The sequence below is a fragment of the Fomitopsis serialis genome, assembly GCF_022376445.1.
Source record: "Fomitopsis serialis strain Sig1Antser10 chromosome Unknown B0H18scaffold_56, whole genome shotgun sequence".
NCBI lineage: Eukaryota > Fungi > Basidiomycota > Agaricomycetes > Polyporales > Fomitopsidaceae > Fomitopsis > Fomitopsis serialis.
The window spans coordinates 70,151-92,551 of record NW_025955016.1 but is presented as its reverse complement, the minus strand read 5'-3'; the positions used below and the strand labels follow the sequence as shown (position 1 = coordinate 92,551).

The window sequence follows — 22,401 nt, the reverse complement described above, 5'->3', positions numbered from 1 at the left end:
TACATCCGTCCCCACCATCAACCACCATGACCACGCCCTATGCGACGCCCAGGTACCCTAGGGCGCCCTACTCGACGCCAACCTCGCAGAGCGCGTCGCGGAAGGTGCCCCGCGCACCGATCTACAACCCATTTGACCAGTTCCCCGAGTCCGAGTTCCAGTCATGGATCGGCGACATAACTGGCGCGATTAAAGCTGCGCTGGGCAGGGAAGACCCTAGAGAAAGTATAGCGAGGACTCCGGAGCGCGTTGAACGCGAGGAGGAACCTCTGGAAGACTCGTTCGCGGACGTCAAGGCGCGCCGCGCGGCTAAAGGCAAGGAGCGCGAAGTGGAGGTCGGTGACCAGGAACAGCCGATCGTCATTGACTCCGACAACGAAGAAGAGGAAGAGGAAGTTGAGGACGCAGCACGAATCATCGAGTACGATGAGGGGTCGGACTCCGAGCAGGAGGACGAAGGACAGCAAGAAGAAGAGGAGAAGAAGCCATACTACAGGTCGAAGAAGCAGAAGAAGCAGAAGAGGAGAATGACGATGAATCTGAGGAGGAAGGGACGAGTCTGAGGAGGAGGAGGAGGAGGAGGAGGAGGATGAAGCACCAGAGCTCCAGACGTCTGGCCCAGAAGTCATCGAGTTGCTTTCTGATGAAGAGGATGAAGTGGTCGCCCTGCCACTGCGCGCCCGACATGAAGAGGATGCAGAGGACCCGGAGGAAGATGCCGACGGGTCCGAAGGTGGCTCTGACGAAGAGCCGGAAACCGCATTAGCCAAGCCCGAGCGGCAGCCGGTTCATGAGGCTGTAGAACTCGAAGATGAAGAGGTCGAGGAAGACGAAGAGGAGAATGAGCCCGACGGCGCTGTCGAAGGGTCTGAGGTCGGCTCTGACGAAGAGCAGGAAGCCACTATATTCAAGCTCGAGCGACCGCTGGTTCACGAGGCTAAAGCATTCGAAATTGAAGACGAGGACGAGGAAGCAGAAGCCGTGGTCGAACAGCCCGGCCCTACAGCTGCCCCGGAACCCGAAGTCCTCTACTCTGGCTTTGCAGAGGAGGAGAATGAGTCTGACATCGTTGCAGACGTGGACCATGATCAGTCCGAGCAACGTGTAGACCTCCCAGACCCTTGGACAGGCCCGAGCACGTATGCGGAGGACTTCTATTCCGGTGGTGATTTGCTTCTGGAGCGCGGTGATGCCTCGAACCCGCATGTGTTACCTGCAGAAGAAGAAGACGAGATCGTCGAAGTCTCCGGGCCTGCGAGTGAAGCACAGGAGGTCGACTACGGAGGTATGTAAGAAGCCTTTGTGCATTCTATATCTCCTTATGTCTTGCCAGAATCATCAATCGTGGCCGAGGAGGCCCAGGAGGTGCAATTACCCGATCCGTGGAGTGGTCCGCGCGTGTATGCGGAAGACTATATGCCGGGGGCGACATCCGTGAAAGCGACTTGCGCACGCGCGTACGATCGCCGTCCCACCTGGAGCCGGTGGAAAAGGAGCTCACCGAGTTCCTCACGCCAGACATAGGCACACCAGAGACCACGTCCTTGAACGCCATCGAACCCGACCAAAGCGCCACACAGGCTCACGAGACTACACCCAACAATGTATTATGGACGAGCTGTATGCCGACCTCGTCGATGAAAGCTCTGTCAGGGGAGGTAGCATCGAAGCCGTTCTCGCGCCAAACCTGGAGGCTGTTGATGCGGACCCACACTCTGCCGTCCCCAGCACGGCAGACTCTCCGTCCCCACCCAATTCACATCTCACGTGGACTGGAACTGGCCGCCCGCATTTCCTGAGGGCAGGATGGCGACGAGGCCGGGACACTTGCTGAGCCGGGACCACCACGACGACTTCGTCGAAATTGTCGAGATTAGTGATGATGAGGTGGAGTCGCCTGCAAGCCCTACTGCCGCCGAGACGTTGTCGGTTGAAGAAGGCGCAGAAGCATCAGTCGCAGATGATTCTGGCGAGGAAACCCAGACAAACGAAGACGAGGAGCGCAGCGAGGTGCCTGACGTCCAAGAGTTGATGACTGGCAGTGCAGTTGCCTTCGACTCATCTCGTGGTAAGCTCGCAGTGTCCAACTCCCTCCGCTTGAGTTGACCAAATGGCCTTATCAACTTCAGAGTATTCCGACCAGCGCACAGTCGACGAGTTATATGCCGACATCGACGCATACATCGCTTCAGCAGAGCAAAACCTACTTGCCGAGAGCGAGTCATTGGATATGCAAGTGCCTGCCAATGCTGCCGACGATGTTTTCATCCGCGACTTCTCGCGGGCCCTTCAGTTGGCATTGGTGACCGGAATGCAGCTGAAACCACGGGAAGCATAGCTGCCGAACAACAGCCTAAGGCTGAACCCACAGACGCTGCAGTCGAGGCAGAGCAGTCTGTCCGTGACGAAGAGAAGGTCGTGGAAGCATCCTCAGATGATGTTCACCCGGAAGAGATCACCGCAACAGCAGAGTATGAGGTCGAGGAACCCGTCACGGAGGGCAGGCGTACTGAGGTACGTATTTGCAAGTGCAGTAGTGGGCAAATTATGTCTGGAACTCATTTGCATCATAGGAACCTGCCGATAATCTACGAGCCCCTAGCATTATTACTGAAGAGCTATCGGATGTCGAAGGCGGCAGTGCTGAGCGGGATGTTGATGTCCGCGAATACGCCGTCAGCGAACCTGACAGCCCCGTCGAGGTTATCGAGAATACGGACGCGACCTTGGAATTGGAGGACTTCGACGACCCGACGGCTGATGCTCCAGAGATTGAGGATACATCGGAGGCCACTCAGGTAAGCTGTCTCTATACGCTCTTAGATGGACAGAGCTGATCAAGCATTCAGGGCGAGGACACATCCGCTCCACACAAGGAGGACATTGTCGAGGAGAGCGGTGCCTTCGGTCACGCTGACGCTTTGCCTATGCTGATGGACATCACCGCCCCTGACCTGCATGAGCGTATGCTCGAGCCGGGCGTGCCTATGCCAGTCTCCGCCGACCCGACAGTCCCTGATCCAACAAGTGTCGCACCTAGCCCCGGAGAGACTGAAACTGTTACGCCCGCCGAGGTAGACGCGTCAGGTGCCTCAACGAGCCGGGATTCATCGGTCAGTGGCAGACCGTCGTCACGAGACCGCAGCCCGAGCGGACTCTTCACGGCGGACAACTCGCGAGCAGTCACTCCGAAGTTGCGATCGAGCGACCTGGGTGACGGGCCTGTCGAATCTCCATTGAAGCAGGTTGTCACAGCGGAGCAACTAAGTGGTGTTGACGAGCCGGACGGTGCGTCTACTGATGTCGACGACGCCCAATATGTGGCGGTCGATGCTGATGCGCCACAATTGCCAGAGCCACCTACCGTCATAGCGGAAGAGAGCGACGTTGCTTCCAGTCAACAAGCGCTCATAGACACCGTGGATCGCAAGCGAGAAAATGGAGCTGCGGCGACCAGCGAGCTGGATGAACTCAACCTCGAGTATCCCTCTGATACAGAGGAGCAGCCTGCGATTTCCGGAGGAAGAAGCAAGAAATCGACGTGCATATCAACCCGGATACGAGCCTCGATGTTGACGCCGAAGGTGACGTTGATCCCGACTATGTGCCTGAGCAGCATGCTCTTGCAGCCGACCTGAAGGTAGCGTATAATGCGGGCGTCGTGGTGTCTGAGGAGCCCGTAGCGGATAAGGTCCAGAGGGATGACACGCTTGCAATTCTGGGAACGGAGGTCGAGGTAAAGGAGCCCAGCACAAATCTGTGCGTGATGCTCTTTCTATCATCTGTTTGTGACTGACCGCCGACGCCGAAACAGCCCGGGTGCTTCCCAGGAGACGTCAAAGACTCTCGTGGCCAGCCAGACACTCTTGGAGATGCCGACGATCCCTTTGTTGACGCCGCCGTTCCCTCGCCCAGAGACGAAACTCAATCGCAAGACGATTCTCAGTCTACTGGATCGAGCGATACTCGTTCCCTCAAGCGCAAACGTGAAGGATCTAGACTCCCTCCGCGTGTGACCCGTTCGATGACACTGAGGGAACATGCTACGGATGACTGGGAACCGCGACGAACAATACAACGCGCACTCAAAGGCAAAGACAGGCGTGCGATCGATGAGGTTGATGAAGAACGTGAAAACGCGGAGTCGCCCCCCAATGATCAAGCCGAGGGGAGCGACTCTGTGACTGCCTCGCAATCCGTTGTAGCCAGTCGGCCAACATCTCGCTCTTCTTCGGTTGCGTCTGCCGCGCTTACTCGTGGACCGTCATCACCCACATCACCGACAGCTACCGGTACTCAGACGTATCCTCAGACTGACGATGTACCTCGCCTCATTGATGCACAAGAGGTCATGCATCACCACCATGGCCGTCGTGTACTACAAGTAGCTGCACGGATGCTAACTCTCGGTGGCCGCTCGACTTCGCAGTCGACAGAGCCCATGCAGCAGTCGAGAGCGGCGTCATCATCGCACTCACAATCTCGGGTCCCCTCTCCATCACCATCGCGTCCTCAGTCTCGCCCCCCGTCTCTGTCAGTTGTCGTGCCACCAACTCGTCCGACCTCGCCGACGCTCACACCTGCTTCGGCGTCGGACTCTGGAGCATCATCGATCCTACCACCAGAACCCGAAGCTGGACCATCAACGCCTCCACCCGTAGTGCAGAAGCCTGCCACGGCGACCCCTCCTCCGCCCCAGCCGGCAGTGTCTGGCAGACTCAAGATCGGAAATTCTCCTGTTACGAGGTCACGCTGCCGCTTCCACAAAATCAGCTTACCTCGCGAAGAGAATGGGCCGCGCATTTACTTCGTCGTTCCTGGCTGTTCCCTCAGCGACAAGGAACTGATGAAGGAGGAGGAGATTGTCGATCACGGAGTCCCTAGCTTCCCACAAGGCACCAAGTTGTTGGCAGACATCGATCACTTGAAACTGAACCCCTACATGCTGGGCGTGCTTCGCCAGCTTGTCGGCGTCGACCTCCTCCGGGAACAAGAGGTGTTCTACTTGCCCCAGGAAGGGGAGGAGTATGCGTGGAAACCCAAGCGTCAACACAAACACACCGTGTCCAAGGCAAAGTTATCCGCTCGCGGACGAAAGTCCATCGGAGCTCCTATTCAGTCTGCCCCTGACTCCAACGGGATCGCTGAAAGTATTTCTGCTGCGAGAGCGTACTCCCGCGCAGGCTCCGTCTCCACTGTCTCAAGTCGTCAGAGTCGGAGAGGTCGTGCATCAGGCAGAAGCAGCGTCGCCTATAGCGCTTCTGTCGCTGGTAGCGACCTCAGTGAACTGAGTGAAGACGAAGAGCCGCCCAGCAAACGGCGAAAGACGGAGTCCGGTTCATCGCCCCCGGCGGAAGTGGAGGGTGACAAGGAGGCATCTGCGTCTCAGGCTTCAGCGGTGGCACCTCGGAGGCTATCGAAGCGTTCAAAGCGACTCGGTAAAGATGCCTCCGCCTACAAGCCGGATCCTGAGGACGTTGTGGATGTCTCGGATGACGAGTCAGGGCCGAGTACGAAGCGCAAGAAGAGGGGCAAGCAGAGAGGCACCAAGCGTTCCAGGTCGGATGAGCCTACTGAGGAGACTGTCGTTGAGACGGCCCCGCCGAAACGGCGCAGAACACGGAAGAAGGCTATACAAGAAGCTAATGGTGAAGACAAGTAACTCGTTTGCTACAAAAGACTACCTTAATACCCGGGAGCTAGCTGATACGTGCTGCTACATTTGTGATACCTATACTGTACGAGGAATCTGTGCCGTCTGTATTATATCCTTTTCTCCTGCTCATCAAATTGGATTTTCACGCACCGTGATGCGCGTAGTTTGGATCAGTACACTTGCGAGACGCCCTCTGGTTCAAACATTCACCGTTTGTGTGGATTCAGAACTGGATTGTGCAGAAGTGCGTCATAAGACGCATCCTAACACCTATGGCATACCCCATCCCACTAAGTAGTTCCGTACATAGTAGACATGATCGCTAACATAACGTATCGAAGCATTAAGCAAGGTGTAATGGCAAATGCAGTAGAAATGGGAGTGTGCACGGACGTCGAGCCATTCACTTCCGTGCGTGTTTCCTCTTGGGCCGTTCTTCGACGTCCTCGTCCTCCTCGTCATCTTCCTTAAGCCGCTTTGCGGGCTTGCCCTTCGAAGTGGCTTTCTTTGCTGCCACCTCGGCTTTGCGGGCCTGTTCGTCGTTATCTTCCGCGGACTCGTCATCAGAGCCGAAGTCGTCCTTCGCTGCACTCTTCTTCGCTTTGGGTGCTGCTTTCTTCGACGTAGTGGCGCCGCTCGACTTGGTCTTCTCCTTGGGTGTTGGCTTTGCATCCTTGGATTCATCATCAGAGGCAAACGGATCGTCATCCTCAGCCTTTCTCTTCAGCTTGGGTTTTGACTTGGTCACGATCCCCGTCGTGGCTTTGGCAGTGACCGCCGTCTTGTCAGCATCATTGGTCTTAGCGGCACTGAGCTCTGCGAAGTATTCCTCCCGCAATTTCTGAGCGCACAAGGTCAGCGCCGGCGGATCGAGTGCGGGGTCTCCGCTTCATTGACACACCTTAATTTCCGGCTCTGGCATGAGCGCCGAGTTTTTCCAGACCTGGTGGACGGTCTCACATTGATTGGATCGGTTGCTATGCATGGGAAGACCACTCACAGTCGAAGGAATCCCACTGGGGTGCTTGCTATCAAGTCCTTGAATTCAGTCAGCCCACCTTTGAAACGCGTGCGAGCTGTACAAGACTCCTCCTACCTATCGCAGTATAGAGATTCGACTTGACGCCCATCAGGTTCATTCCATGTTTCCGAAGCAGAACTTTCATGATCTAAGAAGTACTCGTTAGAACGTTCCGAGGGAACAGGGTCGCGGCTAACCTCTGTGACGTCCTCCTTGTCATAGACGTTGGGAATGTAGAGGCACAGAACGTGCGAGTAGTTGGGGACTTCGTGCTTGGGGCATGTCGCAACCTTCGTGAGATGGGCACTCGTGGAAGCAAGCGGGCCCGAAATGAGAGAGTCTGGCGGAGCGGTGTGGGTCAGTGGGAATGCGTCCACGCCATCTCCAAGGCCGCGTACTAGCAATTGTCGACCACACAAGGTCGACCTTATCAGTTGGAGCGAAGATGAGCCTGTGCAAGTGTCGTGAGCATTGATGACATTATATATACGAGCGGAGACTACCATTTTCCAGAAACGAACCCATTTCGAATGGAGATCTCCTTCAGCTTTTCAGTGGCTTCGCTTTGAACCTGTGCATAGTGAGAACGGGCACAGCGCACACGCAGTCTACACACACCGATTCACGCAATTCCTTCTTGCTCTTTGTACCCTTCTTCTTATTGGCTCGAAGGGGTATGGAATCGTCGTTCTGCGCACATGGGCGTGTCAGTACGGCAAGTCATTGGAGATGTTCCGTTACCTTGATCTCTTCAACACGCGTCGTCACGTCCTCTACTGCTTCGTCTGAGTCGACGCATCAGTAAGGGCATCAGATCATTGCTCACAGAGTTCTGTCGCTTCCTCTACAGCGGCGACCATATCGGAGTCTTCCGCGTCTGCTGCGCATTTCCGTACCCACAACCACTGACAGGCGCGTGAAATTCAGCTTCAGAGCGCGCTGAGGAGCAAACGACTGTCTCTCTCACAGGTTTCGTCCCGTCATCCTGGACCATCGATGGCTTGTACTGGAGTGAGAGAACGCGTCAATGCAAGTGGGAACATCGAATTGGATACACGCGCTTTGGTGAGAAACTCGTCCAGCGGTAGCTGGGAGCTCGAAGACCAGGCATACGGGTATTCAGAGGGAACATCGTCGTCGTTGCTCATTATGACTCTTTCGCGAGGGTGTTTAATTGTGCGATTTCTGCGGATGATGTGGTTGGACAGGAACTTGAAGCGCGGACTCAGCCACAATGGCGTCGCGGACGCGTTACTTGTTGCCGTTTGCACGTTGTGGCAACTACTACAATATTGTGATTGATATTGGCCACACGGCCCAGCAATGTCGAGTGCAGAAGAGTACAGAGCTATCAAAACACCGCAAACTGACCAGCGATGACTCTTTTGTTGCATCAATGATGAATGTGGGGGCCACTGTGCGGCAGACTCCCTGAACCAGTGTGTCACTGTGGCCATCTCTCGCTTGCCACAGAACCGAGAAACCTTCAGGTAGCTGTGACCAAGCTGGTACAGACACGAAAGGATGTTATTCCTCGCTAACTTATCAGATAAGACGCAATCGAAGAGGAAGCAGACGACGTAGGCATTATGGCAGCGCACCCTGTTGGCTGTGCGTCTAGGCATCTCACGAAGGTGTGAACGCTCATCATGACGGTCTAATGATAGAGCCTCGCGGCGTAGAGGAAATACTCCCTACACGGCGCATCCCCGCGTCCTGTGACGAGGTGCGGCTTTTAGCCATATGGGTCGAAGACCGCTCAGAGCGGAGTAAAGGCTTGCAGCCGAATGCCTTGGCGGGTAGTATCTGGAACGGGACCTCGGCAGTTTGCGTCAAGCATTCGAGCACGTACCTGCTGTTCTCCCGTGGACACTCCTCCGCTGACGATCCCTTTGCCACGGCAGACATACATACTTCTCACGTGGCTGAACTGACCGACCGAGTGTAGAGTAGTTGATCACCAAGGACCCGAGCAGGCCTTGCGGCAAAATGGGTGGTATGATACGATACAAGCAGTCTGCAAGCATGACGAGAATAACCTGATACAATAGGTCAAATACGCAGAGACTGAAGATGAAGATAGCGACGTACGAAAGATATGGCTACAACGAAGACCAGATTTTCAGCTGGGCCAGCGACTCGCCAGAGCCATAGCCGCCCCAGATGATTCATGCTGGCGCGCCCTGGTCAGGCAGCCGCTCTATTGCATATCGTCTCCGGACGATGTACATGAGCGGCACACCAGGAATCTGTCTGATACGCCGACGGAGCTCCCGATCGCACGTTGCGACGATGTAGCACCGGTGCGATGTCACTCGCTGTACGAGGCAATCGTCGGCATATGTTCCAGAGTGCGAGCATGTCAAACGTTCGAAGCGCGGGTCTCGGGCAACCCTGCACGTTTGAAACGGTATGTCAGCCTGAGCGGTTGATCGAGGAAGCGTGGACGTACCTCAGGGCGACCCGGTATCGGTGCCCCAGCTTCTCGAGCTCAGCCATCACACAGTCCGTCACACAGGGTATGCCTGGGGATCAGAGATTGGATGAGCGTAGACTAGTTTATGACATACACGGAAGCACTCACACTTGGCGTACAGACAGTCCATCATGCCACTAACCAGCTCCAGCTTGTTTTGCAAACTGAAGTTAATAAAGTTCGTATCGATAAGGACCCGATACGGGGGAACAAGGGCAGCATTGTGTTGCAAGAAGAGCGAAGATGCGACCTGCGGTCTGGTATGCGTTACTAAGTGCCAGGGCCGAAGCGGTATCTCGAACTCACATTCGTCGGACAGCCTTCTCCTTCTCGACCTCCTCCTTCTTCTTTTGCTTCAATTGATTCTCTTTTCTGCATTCATTCTTTGTCAGCTATGTAGAAGAAAGCTGCCATAGGGGACTGACAGCCTGATATCGTTGGGATTCAGCATCCGCTTGACTGCGGCGAATTTTCTCGTCTTCTGAGCTTTTCCCTGCGATCAGCTAAGTAAGACGTAGTGTAAGAAAATACTCATCGCACACTCACCATCCTGTATGAAGTTGCGCGAAAAACAGGTTCGTGAATGGGATGAACACTGAGCAGACTGAGAGAGACGGTAGCTGATGCCGCCCGACAAATTATCGTGGGAATATAACCTTTCATGGACATTCAACGCTCGTCCATCAACTTTGCGTCGCGTCTAACTTGCGTCTTGCATGTCTTTTCGCGCCTGTTACGCCACGCCGCAATCACTTGTCCGCGCTCACTCCGCCTTCTGGACCTGTATTGCCGCCAACCAACCGCCACCATCTGAAAACCTGCTCAAGAAAGGCGGACTGGCTTCGATTAGAATTCGCCCTGCGCGGTTCAATTACGCCACACCCTATGTCTAATAACTCGGACAATCTGCATCATTGGCTTTCTATGAAGCATCCGATGAGGTATCGGACACCATTATTCCGCCGGCTGTAGCCTCGTAGCGCATTATCATCGTCTGTTGGTCTAATCCTTATGGCTCTATCGTCTACTACAGCGTTTACGACGACTTCCATCCGCCCTCGCTCCCCTGCCGGTGCAGATAACAAAAGTGGAGTCTGCACCTACCCCCCTGCCGTTGATATTGAACAGAACCCCAATACATTGCGACGCTAAAGAGCTCCCCAAGACCGCCCCGCTAGGTCGGATTGAAGAAACCCCGATTATGACATCCGCAAGATGCCCTGGCATGCCCGCGCTGCTTCTGGTTTCATCGGCCGAGCGTCGTCAATTATGCGGAACGAACACAAGGTAGCTTCTTGCCTCAATAGACGGGCGATCCGCCTGCATCTAGATGCCTCGCATGTAGATTCTACGTCACCACCACCCGTGACCACTACACGCCATGCAATGCTGGACCGGCTGGCTCGAATCTTCCGCGCGGGAGCGTATGAACGTTAACCAGCTGGACAGGTCTTGGGCGTCCCGTGAGTCACAGGAAATTCCCCTCGCGGTCTCAACGCTGTCTTGTCCTCGCTTGCTTGGAGCTCTCTGTCATGCGCTCTAGGCTACGACTGGAGCGGCCTGTCAAGCCCATGCTAGGCTTGGGATCCCTCTGGAGTTGTGGGGAGGATAACTCGGGTCCTCACCTGGAAGTCCGTTCCTAATGTCCCTCGCATGCCGGTTTATGCTTCAGGAAGTGCATCGATGTAGCCCTATTGCGCCTTATGTGCTGTGCTGCGCGATTGATCTGCATTGATGGTCCAGGTGCGTCCAAATATCAGTACGGCCTGACGGAATGAGACGGTGTTAAACGGGTGGGAGCGCGTCCCCCTCGGTAATCTACGCTCGAACTCACGGTCGACTGTCTATGTGCACACCTCTGTTTTCCCTCAGTCCGAAGGGATGCTGTATGTTTTCTTCAGCCGCTGATCTTCGTCCTCCCATGCAGACACTAGAGAAGGCACCGGCCGGATCTTGACACCAATTTGGACACGCTACCATCCACGAGATAGAACACCTTCGAATCGACGTATCCTGGACGTGTCTATGCCGACGGCCCCTGGTCCATCCTTGCCATCAGACCGGAAGCCTCCACTATTGGCTGACGTAGTTTGGGCGTAGTGTGGAAACATTCGCATCTCGGAGCTGAGAGGCCCTCGCAGTCGGAGTGGTGATCGGACTGAGCGGAACCGCATGTGTCTCCTGCAAAGGGATGGGACAGCCTATTTATCGTTGGACATAGCCCAACGAGTCAAAAATGCAAACTCGAGCCTATGCAAAGCGGTGATTAGAAGTTGCTAAGACCAGCGCCTCGTGATAGAGAACATCAGAGGTGAGCGCATACTCCTCCATTTGGCACTGGCACTGATGTATACTTATCGCTACGCACACGGCTCGGCAGCTATGGGTCGGTTTCGTGGGATTTAGAGACAAGAAAGGCTGTCCGTTCACGATGCGGTCGACGCACTGGTCGATGAATGCACGGTCTATGGCTACCACCAGTTTGGTACCTGTGACCTTCGTCAACACGGGAAGTCTGTCAAGAGCAAGACGTGGCATCTCTTGCAGCGCTTCTACCTTGGGAACAGTTGGAGTCACACGTACGATTGGTTTGCACGACTGGCAGCTTAACCAATTCCACGAATGCGAGAATGTCTATGAGCGCTGTAAGTGATGAATTGTGATATCAGGGCCCCTCATTCTCAGCAATGGTCAGGTTTTTGAAGTCCGTACCGCCTGTCCAGCGAATGCCTGCGATCAGAATCAAGCGGCGCGCAAAACGTTCCGACGTGCTGAGTTGTTTGACAGACGTCCACATCTGGCTATGCCCCCACTACATCACGGCACGACCAACAATCCCGGCCGGTCAATGCTTCGTGCCGCCACAGAACACATTCGCGACCAAAGCATTGATTGTGCGTGCTATATAGGAATCGCTGCATTTCGTACATTTATTCTGACGATTCCCAGGGTCGTGGCGGTAGGTAATCTGAGATGCGAGAGGAACGGCGAACTCTATAGGGGCCTTTCGTGCAGCCGCTTCGAAATGGCAGACCGTTCTTCTGACCGCTTCAGCGGCCCAGAACGAGAAGCTCTTCCGCGCTCCCGGTGCATCATCGTCGGTGCAACGCAGGCGATCCATTTTCTGGTTGGCTGCTCGGCCGGATCTAGGACGGAGCGACAATATGGTAATGCACAAGCCAGCGGCTATCGCAGTTCCAATTTGGTCGGTGACCAACTTTGACGGTCAGTGCACACATTGTCCCTGTCCGCCTCCTGTATATAAACCCGCACTTAGGTTGCAATGTCAGCCAACAATCGCGCCCCTCATCCCCTTCAATTACCACTACTTCTCACAGACTCCTATAGTCTCCACTATGCCCATTAGCCTCACCACGTCCGCCAGCAACGGTCTCACCGCTAGCTCGAAGACCAATGGAAAGACCTACAACAACGGCAATGGTGTGGCGAAGAATGGCCATGTCGAGCTCGCCCAGCATGCGTCTGGTTCCGGTCTACTGAGCCAGTTCATCATCTCCTACCAGGAGCTGCAAGCGTACAAGTATGTTTCGCCACAATTACGTCGTTGACCATGGAACTCACATGTTGGTCGTACAGGAGCGGGAAGGCCGTCATCGTGGATGGAAAGACGCTATCCATCCCTGCTGTTACCGCGGCGGCTCGTTACGGCGCCGCCGTGGCGCTCGACGAGAACGACGAGCTGAAGGAGCAAGTCGCGAAAAGCCGTGCCGTTATCGTTGGCAAGGTGAACGCTGAGACCAGTGTTTACGGAGTAAGCACGGGCTTCGGTGGAAGTGGTATGTCACTATCCAGCGCGCTTCATAACACCAACTTGACGTCTAACCTCAAATTGTGAATGACAGCCGACACGCGTACGAACGACCCGATCATGCTCGGCCACGCATTGCTTCAGCATCAGCACACCGGTGTGCTGCCGTCGCAAATGGATAGTCCTACGTCAGCTCTCCCGCTGTTGGATCCTCTCGCATCAACTAGCATGCCTGAGGCGTGGGTGCGGGGCGCGATCCTTATTCGCATGAATTCCCTTATTCGCGGCCACTCCGGTGTGCGGTGGGAACTCATCGAGAAGATGGGCTCGCTACTGAAGGAGAACGTCACGCCCTTGGTTCCCATGCGTGGCAGCATCTCTGCGTCAGGAGGTGAGTAGCGATCTACAGCCGCTCAATTCCCATCAGCGCCTCCATGTCTTCGACTTCGAGGCGCTATCGGGATTGAATGAGTGGCTCAGATGCAATCCTGCACGATCGTGCCACTGTACGCTGACGCCGTCCCATCTAGATCTGTCGCCTCTGTCCTACATCGCCGGTACGCTGATTGGCAACCCCTCCATCCGTGTATTCGACGGACCCGCCAAGTTCGGACATCGCCAGATCGTGTCTTCCATTCAGGCTCTCGCGGCCCATGGCATCGAGCCCATCCCGCTCGCGTCCAAGGAACACCTTGGCATCCTCAACGGCACCGCATTCTCGGCATCCGTCGCAGCTCTGGCGCTCAACGATGCCGTCCATCTCGCCATGCTTGCCCACGTCTGCACGGCTATGGGCACCGAAGCTCTGCTCGGAACACAGGGGTCCTTCGAACCATTCATTCACGACGTGGCTCGCCCGCACCCTGGCCAGGTCGAGTCGGCTGCGCACATCAGGCATCTGCTCGCAGGCACGCAGTTTGCTGTGACAAAGGAAGAAGAGCGGAACATCAAGGACGATGCCGGCGAGCTCCGCCAGGATCGTTATCCCCTCCGGACGGCGGCCCAGTTCCTCGGCCCCCAGATTGAGGACCTCCTCCACGCGCTCGCCCAGATCCAGCTTGAGTGCAACACCAGTAAGTGACGTTTAGCGGTGTAATCAGCACGATGCTGACCGCATCACTAGCGACGGACAACCCGCTCATCGAGGCGGAGACGGACACCGTGCATCATGGTGGCAACTTCCAGGCTATGGCTGTCACGAACGCCATGGAGAAGACACGCCTCGCTCTCCACCACATCGGCAAGCTGCTGTTCTCGCAGTGCACCGAGCTCCTCAACCCGACTATGAACCGCGGTCTCCCGCCCAGCGTCGCTGCGACCGACCCGTCGCTCAACTACCATGCTAAGGGCATCGACATCCACCTCGCGGCGTACACCGGCGAGCTTGGTTACCTCGCGAACCCCGTCTCGACCCACATCCAATCAGCAGAGATGCACAACCAGGCTGTGAAGTAGGTCCTCAACGATCTATTCGACACCACCATAACTGACATACTCTGCCTCCAGTTCCTTGGCGCTGATCAGCGGCCGTGCGACCATCAACTCGCTCGAGGTCCTGTCGTTGCTCACCGCGAGCTACCTTTACGTGCTCTGCCAGGCGCTCGACCTCCGTGCGCTGCAGCACGAGTTCCAGCAGGGCATGCAGAAGATCGTCGAGGAGCAGCTCTCCGCCTTCTTCGGCAGTTCGCTCTCCTCGTCGCACCTCCAGACGGTCTTCGGCCTCATCTGGCCTGCGATCGGCCACGCTCTCGAGGGGACCACCACCATGGACGCCGTCCCGCGCATGCAGAAAGTCGCGTCGGCGTGCAGTACGCCCATCGTCGACTTCTGCATCGCGAACGGCGCCGCGGCGGCCCTAAGCCAGCTGACGGTGTTCCGCGACGCCGTGGCAGAGCGCAGCGCGGCGCTGCTCGTCGACCTCCGCAACGCATACCTCAGCGGCGAGCGCGGCGCGGCGCCCGCCGCTCAGTACCTGGGCAAGACGCGCGGGGTGTACGAGTTCATCCGCGTCGCGCTCGGCGTCCGCATGCACGGGAAGGAGAACTTGGAGGGCTTCGCGAACGGCCCTGGCGTCACGGACGCGACCTTGGGCCAGAACATCTCGCTCATCTACGAGTCTATCCGCGATGGCAAGATGCAGGGCGTCGTTGTTGAGCTGTTCCAATAGAGGATGCAATGGACGGTCATGGATAGAGGTGCGGGCGGTAGGTGTATCCAGATATTTATCACGAGATAATACGCGTCTTTGTATAGAGTAGTCTTAGTCTTGGATGTATCATTAGACAATACCAGAGCGTTATACGATGCTTTTCTCATGACCGTATTGCACGCAACGAATTGGATCGCGCTACTCGACCGCCCTTCCCCGCTCAACAAGGTCGTATTTATGGTCTGCCTAAGTACCGGAAACTACCTACTGGCCTATTGTCAACAGTGTGAGTGTCGAGCCTGACCAAGAAGACACGGTACAATACTACAACAGTTAAAACTATGCAGAACTCGAGCGCGTCAGATATGGTGAATGTTCCGTCCCGCAACATGCCATGGACTCGTTCAAAACAACCTTCTGTCCACCCGTCTTCACCCAGGTCCATACACTCCTGTCCGGATTCCTGTGATCAGATTCCCATTCTGGGATCCCTTGCAACGAAAGTAGCCTATCCTCTTGCTTCGTAGGGCTAGACTTGGCGGATTCTAACGGAGGAAGACATCGGGAGGGCATGCCAGTAATGCGTGCCACTGGCATGCGCCGCACGTTGTTCGTTGGCCTTTCCCCCCTCTTGTGCTGGCCCGGCGTAAGGCTCTGCCACTACCCCGAGCATTGTGCACTGTCCACCCTTCCACGCCTGGCAGGCGCCGTCGAAGGAGGATTTGTTCTACTGCCAGTCCAAGTTGAGACTGCTGCCATTCAAAGCCTCTGCCAATAACCTGATCTTCATCCCGGCCCGGTCACGCCCGGGTAACGGTCTGTCGACGGTTGCTCGACGGTCTCTTCAGTTGCTCGACCATCTCCGAAAGACTCAGACAGCTCTCGAACCCGACTAGGATTCAAATATTCACGGCCAGTGTAGGCCTCATTGACGACTATCGACTGGGACATTGAAAGACCATGTCATCATTCATGTTGTTCTTTCACTGGGATTCGCCTGTTTAGACCGCCGGCGAGAACTTGCTTCTATGACCTATCGCTATCCCGATGGGGTAGGTCGAAGTTATCTATTCCCCGAGAGTAAGCTCAGCAATGACTCGAAACACGATGGCACAGATATCTGCTAGTAGTGTTGAGGGGCATCTCCCTTCCTTCCACCTCCATCGTGTTGGGCCGAAGATGGCTATCCAGCCCGAGAGTGGCATAGTGATTGTAGGCGCGGGGTGCTTTGGTCTCTCCACGGCATACCACCTCTTGAGGCGAGGATATACCAAGATAACGGTCCTTGACCGCTCGCCAGTGCTCCCGGCACCGGAAGCCGCGAGTACAGACATCAACAAGAGTACGTCTCGGGAATGTTGTTTCCAACCTGCGTTTTGCTCACGCCGAGCGTCACGTCGCTTTCAGTCGTACGCAGTTGCTACGCAGACATCTTCTACTCCAAGCTCGCCCGCGATGCTATCGCGAAATGGAAAAATGCCACCGAGTGGGCAGACTGCTACCGCGAGTCGGGCGTCCTCGTCCTACTCACCGGCGAAGGGTCATACGGAGACCTCGCTCTTGTGAATGACCGTGCCCTCGGTGCACGCACTGTCCTACTTCCAGCCGGCTCCACGAATACTGTGCCGTCGGACCCGTCTTCACCTGCCTTGCCGCCTGTTGTGCAGAATCTGCTCCAGGACAAGTCGGGATATATCAATGAAGACAGCGGTTGGGTGCACTCCTCACGCGCGGTGGAGCTGCTCATCGACAAGGTCAAGAGTCTGGGCGGAAACATACTTCCGGGAAAGGCGGTAGCGCACCTCATCAAGGATCCCCATGGGAAGACGAACGGCGTTAAGTGCGCGGACGAGAGCGAGTACAAGGCGGACTGTGTGGTCCTAGCGGCTGGAGCGTGGACCGCCTCTGCTTTCCCGGAGTTGGACCTTGAAGAGACATGCGTGGCTACTGCGTATGCACAAGATCGATCTCGAGCCATGGACGCGTGCTGACCGAATGACAGGCAAGTTGTGGGCAAGATTCAACTAACGCCAGAAGAGGCACAAGCCTACCGCGCGAACCCGGTCTACCTCGACCTGGACAGCGGGTTCTATATGTTCCCAGTACGTCCTCACTCGGCCGTCAAAGGCTCCTCTATTTCTGACCGCTCTTCTTCCTAGCCAAACGACCAAGACGTCGTCAAATGCGCTGTCCACGCCGCCGGCTTCACCTACCGACCCACATCCACCTCCGCCTCCACGCCCATCTTCCTCAAGCCCCCGAACGAGAAGGACACCAGCCACGGACACTTCGAGACCGCCGTCCCCAAAGCAGCTCTGCAAGAGCTGCGGGCAGGCCTGGCAAATACGTTCCCCGCACTTGCAGACAAGCCGTGGGCAGGGGCGCGGATGTGCTGGTACACGGACTCTGCGGACGAGGACTGGGTCATCGGCTTCCATCCGCGGGACCCAGGTGTCATGTTGGCCACTGCTGGCAGCGGGCACGCACTCAAGGTATGTTCCCCTCCTCGCGTTTACGGCCAAGAGCTCGCTCTGACCCGTGATTGGGACCAGTTTCTTCCTAACATTGGAAGTCTGGTGGCGGACGCGATGGAGGGCAAGATGGACGCGGAGCTAGTGAGAAAGTTCGCCCTGGATCGCGCCAAGAACGACGTCCCCGTGAGCAGACCAGGCAAGGAACAGAGCGAGCTAGACCTCAGTGATATCGTCAGCAGCGAATGAGCTTGCGCTGGACGAATATGCAGCAGCGGAGAAACAGATTGCAGCGTGTAAAGTACAGAGCAGAATATTACAGATACAGCTCTACCGGGTGGTACTTTTGGTACTACGGAGATGGTCTAAGGTGCTTTTGAGTGTCAAGAACTACTGTCTAGGATTGCCAAATGTTCGTCAGATCATGCGCGCTTGCCAACAAACTCGCGCCAGCTCCGGACCTCGGACGGTATCCGCCCCTCGGTGTACTTCTTCAACCCGCCCTGGGGTATCTTCTTTTCGAGTGCCTCGACGAACAGCTGCGCGCACCGCGCGTTGTTGAGCAGCGGCAGGCCGAAGTCGACAGCGTTTCTGACAACAACACATGATGAGAATCATTTTGGGACTCGCTGTGATGTCTGTACTCACCGCCTAGCGACGTAATCCTCATCCGTGGCGTCCTTTCCTCGGGACTTCGCGAGGTTAATGACACACTCAATGTCGTACTCGTCGAACACCTCCCGCAGCAACCTCTTGTCCTTCGTCGGGAAGAATATCCGCTGTGCCTTCACGTACTGGAGCGAGTTAAGGAACTCTTCGACAACCGGGGACGAGCAATAGAGCTTGAAGCCGAGGTTGATAAGGGTCTTCGCAATGCTGGCCATCTCGGGCGTGTTAATGTCGCCACCGATCAGCACGCCGGTGTTCGGGCGCGGGACCTTGAAGCCTGTGGTGCTGAGTAGCGAAGCCCAGTAAGCCTCCTGGATATCCTTGCCGAACGCCGCAACCTCGCCGGTGCTAGCCATCTCTGCGCGAGAATATCAGGCTGGTCCACTGGCAACAGAATAATCAATACTTACCGACTCCGAGGAACGGATCTGCACCAGCCAACCGGGTCCACGAGAACTGAGAGACCTTCACGGCTGTGTAGTCACGTTTTTCCACCATCGCGTCGACAGGCGCAGGCACGTCTTGTCCGACAATGGCAGCGGTCGCAAAGTCGATGAAGTTGTGGCCGAGAACCTTCGACACGAAGGGGAACGAGCGCGAAGCACGGAGGTTGCATTCGATGACCTTCAGCTGGGGCTCCTCGCCGGGCGAATCCACGGGCTTGCGGATGACCTGCATGTTGAATGGGCCGCTGATCTCGAAGGCCGCAGCGACCTTCTCGGCGATCTGCTTCAGGCGCGTCATGTCCGACTCGGTGAGGGAGAAGGGCGGGAGGACGAGGGTGGCGTCGCCGGAGTGGACACCGGCGTTCTCGACGTGCTCGGAGATGGCGTGCAAGAGAAGCTTGCCCTTGTGGGCGACCGCGTCGACGTCGATCTCTTGCGCGTTGTCGATGAATTTGGAGATGACGACGGGGTGCAGGGGTGAGACGGAGGCAGCAGCAGAAAGGTTGTACTCCAAGGTAGCCTCCTCGTACACGACATTCATAGCAGCACCGGACAAGACGTATGAGGGCCTAATCAGAACAGGGTAGCTATCAAACTCGTTAGCATCATTTTGTATCGAGGTTTGTGTTGAGAGCCCGGTACTTACCCAACATTCTGCGCAAACGCCTTAGCAGCGTCGACGGAAGAGACCTCCGTCCATTCCGGTTGGTCGACGCCAATGCTATCAAGGATCGACGAGAACTTGTGACGATCCTCCGCATTGTCGATCATCTGGGGATCGGTACCGAGGACATTCACTTGATTCTGCTTCAGCCGAAGGGCGATGTTCTGGGGCAATTGTCCTACAAAGACGATATCAGCCTCTACACTATCTGTGATGTTGCAGGGACTTACCACCGACGCTAACAATGACGCCGTGAGCTTGCTCCAGCTCGTATATATCCATAACCCGCTCGTAGCCGAGCTCCTCAAAGTAAAGACGATCAGCCTCGTCGAAATCAGTGGACACTGTCTCTGGGTTGTAGTTGACCATGATTGTCCTGTTACCCATCTCACGGAGCTTGCGAGCGCAGGTAACCGCACACCAGTCGAACTCGACACTACTGCCGATACGGTAGACGCCCGAACCGAGGACCATTGTGCCGTGCTCGTTGAAGTCGACGTCATGCTCCGACGCGTTGTATGTAGTGTAGAGGTAGTTCGTGTGCGCGGGATATTCGGCGGCCAGAGTGTCGATACGCTTGACGAAGGGTGTGATACCGAAGGACTTGCGCTGTGCACGGACAGTGTCTTCCTTAGACGAGACGAGGTCAGCGATGTGCGCGTCGGAGAAGCCCTGGCGCTTAGCGCGCTCCATGAGCTCGGTGTCGACGTTCTCGAGCGAACCGGCTTGCTTGAGGGCGTAGACCGTCTGAACAATGTTGTCGATCTTGTACAGGAACCACTGAAAAACGGAACCTGTCAGTGGCTGAACACTCCCATTTGAAGGCCACAACTCGCCTTGTCGATTTTGGTCAACTCATGGATCTTATCGACGTCATATTGCTTGTTGAATATCGCATAGGCGATGGCGAACAGGCGCATATCCGTCGGCTCCGACAACGCCCGGTCCAAGTCTTCCGGCTGAATATACGCTTCGAATCCCTTCCAGCGCGGGTCCACCTGCCGAATAGCCTTCTGCAGGCTCTCCTCGAACGTGCGCCCGATCGCCATGACCTCTCCAACGGACTTCATGGCCGAGCCGACCTCACGGTTCACCTGTGACGAGAACTTGGCTAGGTCCCACTTCGGGATCTTCGTCACAATGTAGTCCAGCGAAGGCTCGAAGCACGCCGTGGTCGTCTTCGTCACTGCGTTAGGCAGCTCCGGGAGCGTATGGCCGAGTGCGATCTTCGCAGCCGTGTACGCGAGCGGGTAGCCAGTTGCTTTTGATGCGAGAGCACTGGACCGACTCAACCGCGCGTTGACCTCGATGACGCAGTACTCCCTGGACGTCGGGTTGAGCGCATACTGAATGTTACACTCGCCGATCACACCAAGATGACGGATGACCTTGAGCGCAGCCGACCGCAACATGTGGTACTCGTCGTCCGGGAGCGTTTGCGAGGGCGCGACGACGATCGAGTCACCGGTGTGCGTACCGAGAGGGTCGAAATTCTCCATGTTGCAGCAAATGATCGTGTTCTGAGTCGACCATCAGCAAGATCTAGGGACTGAAGCGAATCGAATACTGACATCTGCAGCATCGCGAACGACCTCGTACTCAAGCTCCTTCCAGCCCTTCATGCTCCGCTCAATCAGCACCTGAGGGCTCAGGCTGAGACTCTTGGCCGAGAGATCGCGCAGTTCGTCCGGGGTGTTCGCAAAACCAGACCCAAGTCCACCGAGTGTGAAGGCAGATCGAAGAATAACCGGGTAGCCGATTTTGTCGGCGGCAGCGAGCGCGTCATTGACCGAAGAGACGGCGGTAGACTGGGCGACCGGAATGTCGATTTCTATGATAATGATAATGAGACATCAGCATTGCCGTCTAAGACTGCGATTGGGACCATTATGTTGGACGTTCCACACAAAGCACAGTGCTCGCGTGCTGACAACCGCTATAGTGATCGCCGCACGGCTCGCTTGGGCGGGATTAGGCATTACAACGAAGTAAAAAATGGTTGTAGAACTGCTTCAGTAACACATATTCACACCCAGGACGCAACATCGTGCTTCAAGGACACGCTGAGAGCGATTGCCACGGAGGACAGAACACTCATGTGTCCGACTAAAGCGACAACGCCCGATGCAATGCCTGTCGCCCTTCGCGGCATCGCGCTCCAACAAACAACCGTCACTCCACGACGCGGTATTGTATGTGCCCAGCAAAGCGATGATCCGCAGGGCATAATTGAAGGGCTTCGCGCATACGCTCCTGTCTCGATCACGTGACCGAGAAAATGTCCCAAAGCTACTTCCGACCTTTTGAGACGAGGTGTGTGCCGGCGCGAAGGAGAGTTGCGATGAGGATAGTGAAGATGTACGTACCCTTTAATGCCTGAACGAAAAGATTACGATCCTCCGACACTTCCAACGTCCGTATGGGGGTACCGAGCACTTGCACACCGAGCCGTTCGAGGACACCCATCCGGTCGAGCTCGATGCCGACGTTCAGAGCACTCTGACCGCCGAAGGTCAAGAGGATGCCGTCCGGGCGTTCCTTTTCCAAGACGTATGCCACGTAGTCCGGGGTGATGGGCAAGAAGTAGACCTCCGACGCCAATTGGTGCGACGTCTGCCATGTAGCGATGTTCGGGTTGATGAGGACGGCGTCGACGCCCTCCTCGCGAAGAGCCTTCAACGCCTGACTACCAGAGTAGTCGAACTCGCCCGCCTGGCCAATGCTGAGACCTCCACTGCCGACGATGAGGACCTTGCGCACGTCCGGGCGCGGTATTTGGGGGAGAACCTTCGCGGAAATTTTGCGAGCGAGTTCGGACGGTGAGTTCAAGACGTGGTCACCTTCCTTCTTGCCATACGAACCGACGGCCGCCTGTGCGACTGCACGAACAGGCTTGGTAGGAGCTGCATATCGCGGTCGAGAGACGTGGTACTGCCGAACGAGCTGTGTACTCCGCGCCTCCTGGAAAATTCGTTTAAGGCCTGGTTGAAGTCGTAGGAGTCCCATCCTACGATGGAGGACCGCCCCGACGCGAATCGACGCAAACAAGAGGAAGGTTGGAAGAGGAAGGTTGGAGGAGA

The 22,401-nt window shown here is 56.2% G+C and overlaps 8 protein-coding genes across 8 annotated transcripts; 5 read left to right on the top strand and 3 right to left on the bottom strand.

Moving 5' to 3' along the window:
- The first annotated feature begins 1,681 nt into the window (after window positions 1-1,681).
- B0H18DRAFT_526859 (uncharacterized protein) lies at window positions 1,682-2,637 on the top strand. The gene is made up of 3 exons (XM_048038464.1): window positions 1,682-2,068; window positions 2,130-2,514; window positions 2,574-2,637. The coding sequence occupies exons 1-2, from the start codon at window positions 1,807-1,809 to the stop codon at window positions 2,336-2,338; spliced, it is 471 nt and encodes a 156-aa protein (XP_047891117.1). The 5' UTR covers window positions 1,682-1,806; the 3' UTR covers window positions 2,339-2,514; window positions 2,574-2,637.
- Window positions 2,638-3,859, top strand: B0H18DRAFT_526872 (uncharacterized protein). Its single transcript, XM_048038465.1, has 3 exons — window positions 2,638-2,798; window positions 2,850-3,759; window positions 3,815-3,859. Exon 2 carries the CDS (start codon window positions 2,928-2,930, stop codon window positions 3,636-3,638), a length of 711 nt encoding a protein of 236 aa, XP_047891116.1. The 5' UTR covers window positions 2,638-2,798; window positions 2,850-2,927; the 3' UTR covers window positions 3,639-3,759; window positions 3,815-3,859.
- Window positions 3,860-4,413: 554 nt separating this feature from the next.
- Window positions 4,414-5,826, top strand: B0H18DRAFT_1019011 (uncharacterized protein). Its single transcript, XM_048029416.1, has one exon. It carries the CDS (start codon window positions 4,442-4,444, stop codon window positions 5,660-5,662), a length of 1,221 nt encoding a protein of 406 aa, XP_047891115.1. The 5' UTR covers window positions 4,414-4,441; the 3' UTR covers window positions 5,663-5,826.
- B0H18DRAFT_1019009 (uncharacterized protein) lies at window positions 5,799-7,855 on the bottom strand. Its single transcript, XM_048029415.1, has 12 exons — window positions 7,739-7,855; window positions 7,645-7,683; window positions 7,504-7,582; window positions 7,419-7,453; window positions 7,296-7,367; window positions 7,181-7,248; window positions 7,076-7,128; window positions 6,875-7,017; window positions 6,753-6,825; window positions 6,657-6,694; window positions 6,558-6,599; window positions 5,799-6,497 (listed from the first exon to the last, which is right to left on the bottom strand). The coding sequence occupies exons 1-12, from the start codon at window positions 7,823-7,825 to the stop codon at window positions 6,060-6,062; spliced, it is 1,167 nt and encodes a 388-aa protein (XP_047891114.1). The 5' UTR covers window positions 7,826-7,855; the 3' UTR covers window positions 5,799-6,059.
- A 767-nt stretch (window positions 7,856-8,622) lies between these two features.
- On the bottom strand, window positions 8,623-9,747 carry B0H18DRAFT_1019005 (Fcf1-domain-containing protein). Its single transcript, XM_048029414.1, has 7 exons — window positions 9,700-9,747; window positions 9,579-9,646; window positions 9,460-9,525; window positions 9,262-9,410; window positions 9,130-9,202; window positions 8,769-9,071; window positions 8,623-8,716 (listed from the first exon to the last, which is right to left on the bottom strand). The coding sequence occupies exons 1-6, from the start codon at window positions 9,700-9,702 to the stop codon at window positions 8,846-8,848; spliced, it is 585 nt and encodes a 194-aa protein (XP_047891113.1). The 5' UTR covers window positions 9,703-9,747; the 3' UTR covers window positions 8,623-8,716; window positions 8,769-8,845.
- Window positions 9,748-12,366: 2,619 nt separating this feature from the next.
- B0H18DRAFT_1018997 (phenylalanine ammonia-lyase) lies at window positions 12,367-15,240 on the top strand. Its single transcript, XM_048029413.1, has 6 exons — window positions 12,367-12,694; window positions 12,751-12,950; window positions 13,017-13,313; window positions 13,453-13,995; window positions 14,046-14,373; window positions 14,429-15,240. Exons 1-6 carry the CDS (start codon window positions 12,510-12,512, stop codon window positions 15,087-15,089), a joined length of 2,214 nt encoding a protein of 737 aa, XP_047891112.1. The 5' UTR covers window positions 12,367-12,509; the 3' UTR covers window positions 15,090-15,240.
- Window positions 15,241-16,250: 1,010 nt separating this feature from the next.
- B0H18DRAFT_879760 (FAD dependent oxidoreductase) lies at window positions 16,251-17,791 on the top strand (the record flags this gene model as incomplete). Its single annotated transcript, XM_048040714.1, has 5 exons — window positions 16,251-16,413; window positions 16,479-17,022; window positions 17,074-17,173; window positions 17,231-17,563; window positions 17,624-17,791. The coding sequence occupies 5 exons, from the start codon at window positions 16,251-16,253 to the stop codon at window positions 17,789-17,791; spliced, it is 1,308 nt and encodes a 435-aa protein (XP_047891111.1).
- On the bottom strand, window positions 17,788-22,387 carry B0H18DRAFT_1095527 (carbamoyl-phosphate synthase). The gene is made up of 8 exons (XM_048032420.1): window positions 21,688-22,387; window positions 20,893-21,152; window positions 20,158-20,841; window positions 19,552-20,101; window positions 19,304-19,499; window positions 18,622-19,244; window positions 18,191-18,569; window positions 17,788-18,133 (listed from the first exon to the last, which is right to left on the bottom strand). The coding sequence occupies exons 1-8, from the start codon at window positions 22,325-22,327 to the stop codon at window positions 17,965-17,967; spliced, it is 3,501 nt and encodes a 1,166-aa protein (XP_047891110.1). The 5' UTR covers window positions 22,328-22,387; the 3' UTR covers window positions 17,788-17,964.
- Between the last annotated feature and the right edge of the window lie 14 nt (window positions 22,388-22,401).

Bases quoted from the DNA above. Each gene is read 5' to 3' on its own strand.
- B0H18DRAFT_526872 (XM_048038465.1), top strand. From the start codon at position 2,928: ATGCTGATGGACATCACCGCCCCTGACCTGCATGAGCGTATGCTCGAG.
- B0H18DRAFT_526859 (XM_048038464.1), top strand. From the start codon at position 1,807: ATGGCGACGAGGCCGGGACACTTGCTGAGCCGGGACCACCACGACGAC. The intron at 2,069-2,129 runs GTAAGCTCGCAG...TATCAACTTCAG, and splicing joins TGCCTTCGACTCATCTCGTG to AGTATTCCGACCAGCGCACA.
- B0H18DRAFT_1019011 (XM_048029416.1), top strand. From the start codon at position 4,442: ATGCAGCAGTCGAGAGCGGCGTCATCATCGCACTCACAATCTCGGGTC.
- B0H18DRAFT_1019009 (XM_048029415.1), bottom strand. From the start codon at position 7,825: ATGAGCAACGACGACGATGTTCCCTCTGAATACCCGTATGCCTGGTCT. The intron at 7,368-7,418 runs GTAACGGAACAT...CCATGTGCGCAG, and splicing joins CGCGTGTTGAAGAGATCAAG to AACGACGATTCCATACCCCT. The intron at 6,695-6,752 runs GTAGGAGGAGTC...ACTGAATTCAAG, and splicing joins GAATCTCTATACTGCGATAG to GACTTGATAGCAAGCACCCC.
- B0H18DRAFT_1095527 (XM_048032420.1), bottom strand. From the start codon at position 22,327: ATGGGACTCCTACGACTTCAACCAGGCCTTAAACGAATTTTCCAGGAG. The intron at 20,842-20,892 runs GTCAGTATTCGA...TGGTCGACTCAG, and splicing joins TCGTTCGCGATGCTGCAGAT to AACACGATCATTTGCTGCAA. The intron at 18,134-18,190 runs GTGAGTACAGAC...TGTTGTTGTCAG, and splicing joins GAGGATTACGTCGCTAGGCG to AAACGCTGTCGACTTCGGCC.
- B0H18DRAFT_1019005 (XM_048029414.1), bottom strand. The intron at 9,411-9,459 runs GTGAGTTCGAGA...AACGCATACCAG, and splicing joins GAGAAGGCTGTCCGACGAAT to ACCGCAGGTCGCATCTTCGC. The intron at 9,072-9,129 runs GTACGTCCACGC...TCAAACGTGCAG, and splicing joins CGATACCGGGTCGCCCTGAG to GGTTGCCCGAGACCCGCGCT.
- B0H18DRAFT_1018997 (XM_048029413.1), top strand. From the start codon at position 12,510: ATGCCCATTAGCCTCACCACGTCCGCCAGCAACGGTCTCACCGCTAGC. The intron at 12,695-12,750 runs GTATGTTTCGCC...TTGGTCGTACAG, and splicing joins CAGGAGCTGCAAGCGTACAA to GAGCGGGAAGGCCGTCATCG. The intron at 14,374-14,428 runs GTAGGTCCTCAA...CTCTGCCTCCAG, and splicing joins ATGCACAACCAGGCTGTGAA to TTCCTTGGCGCTGATCAGCG.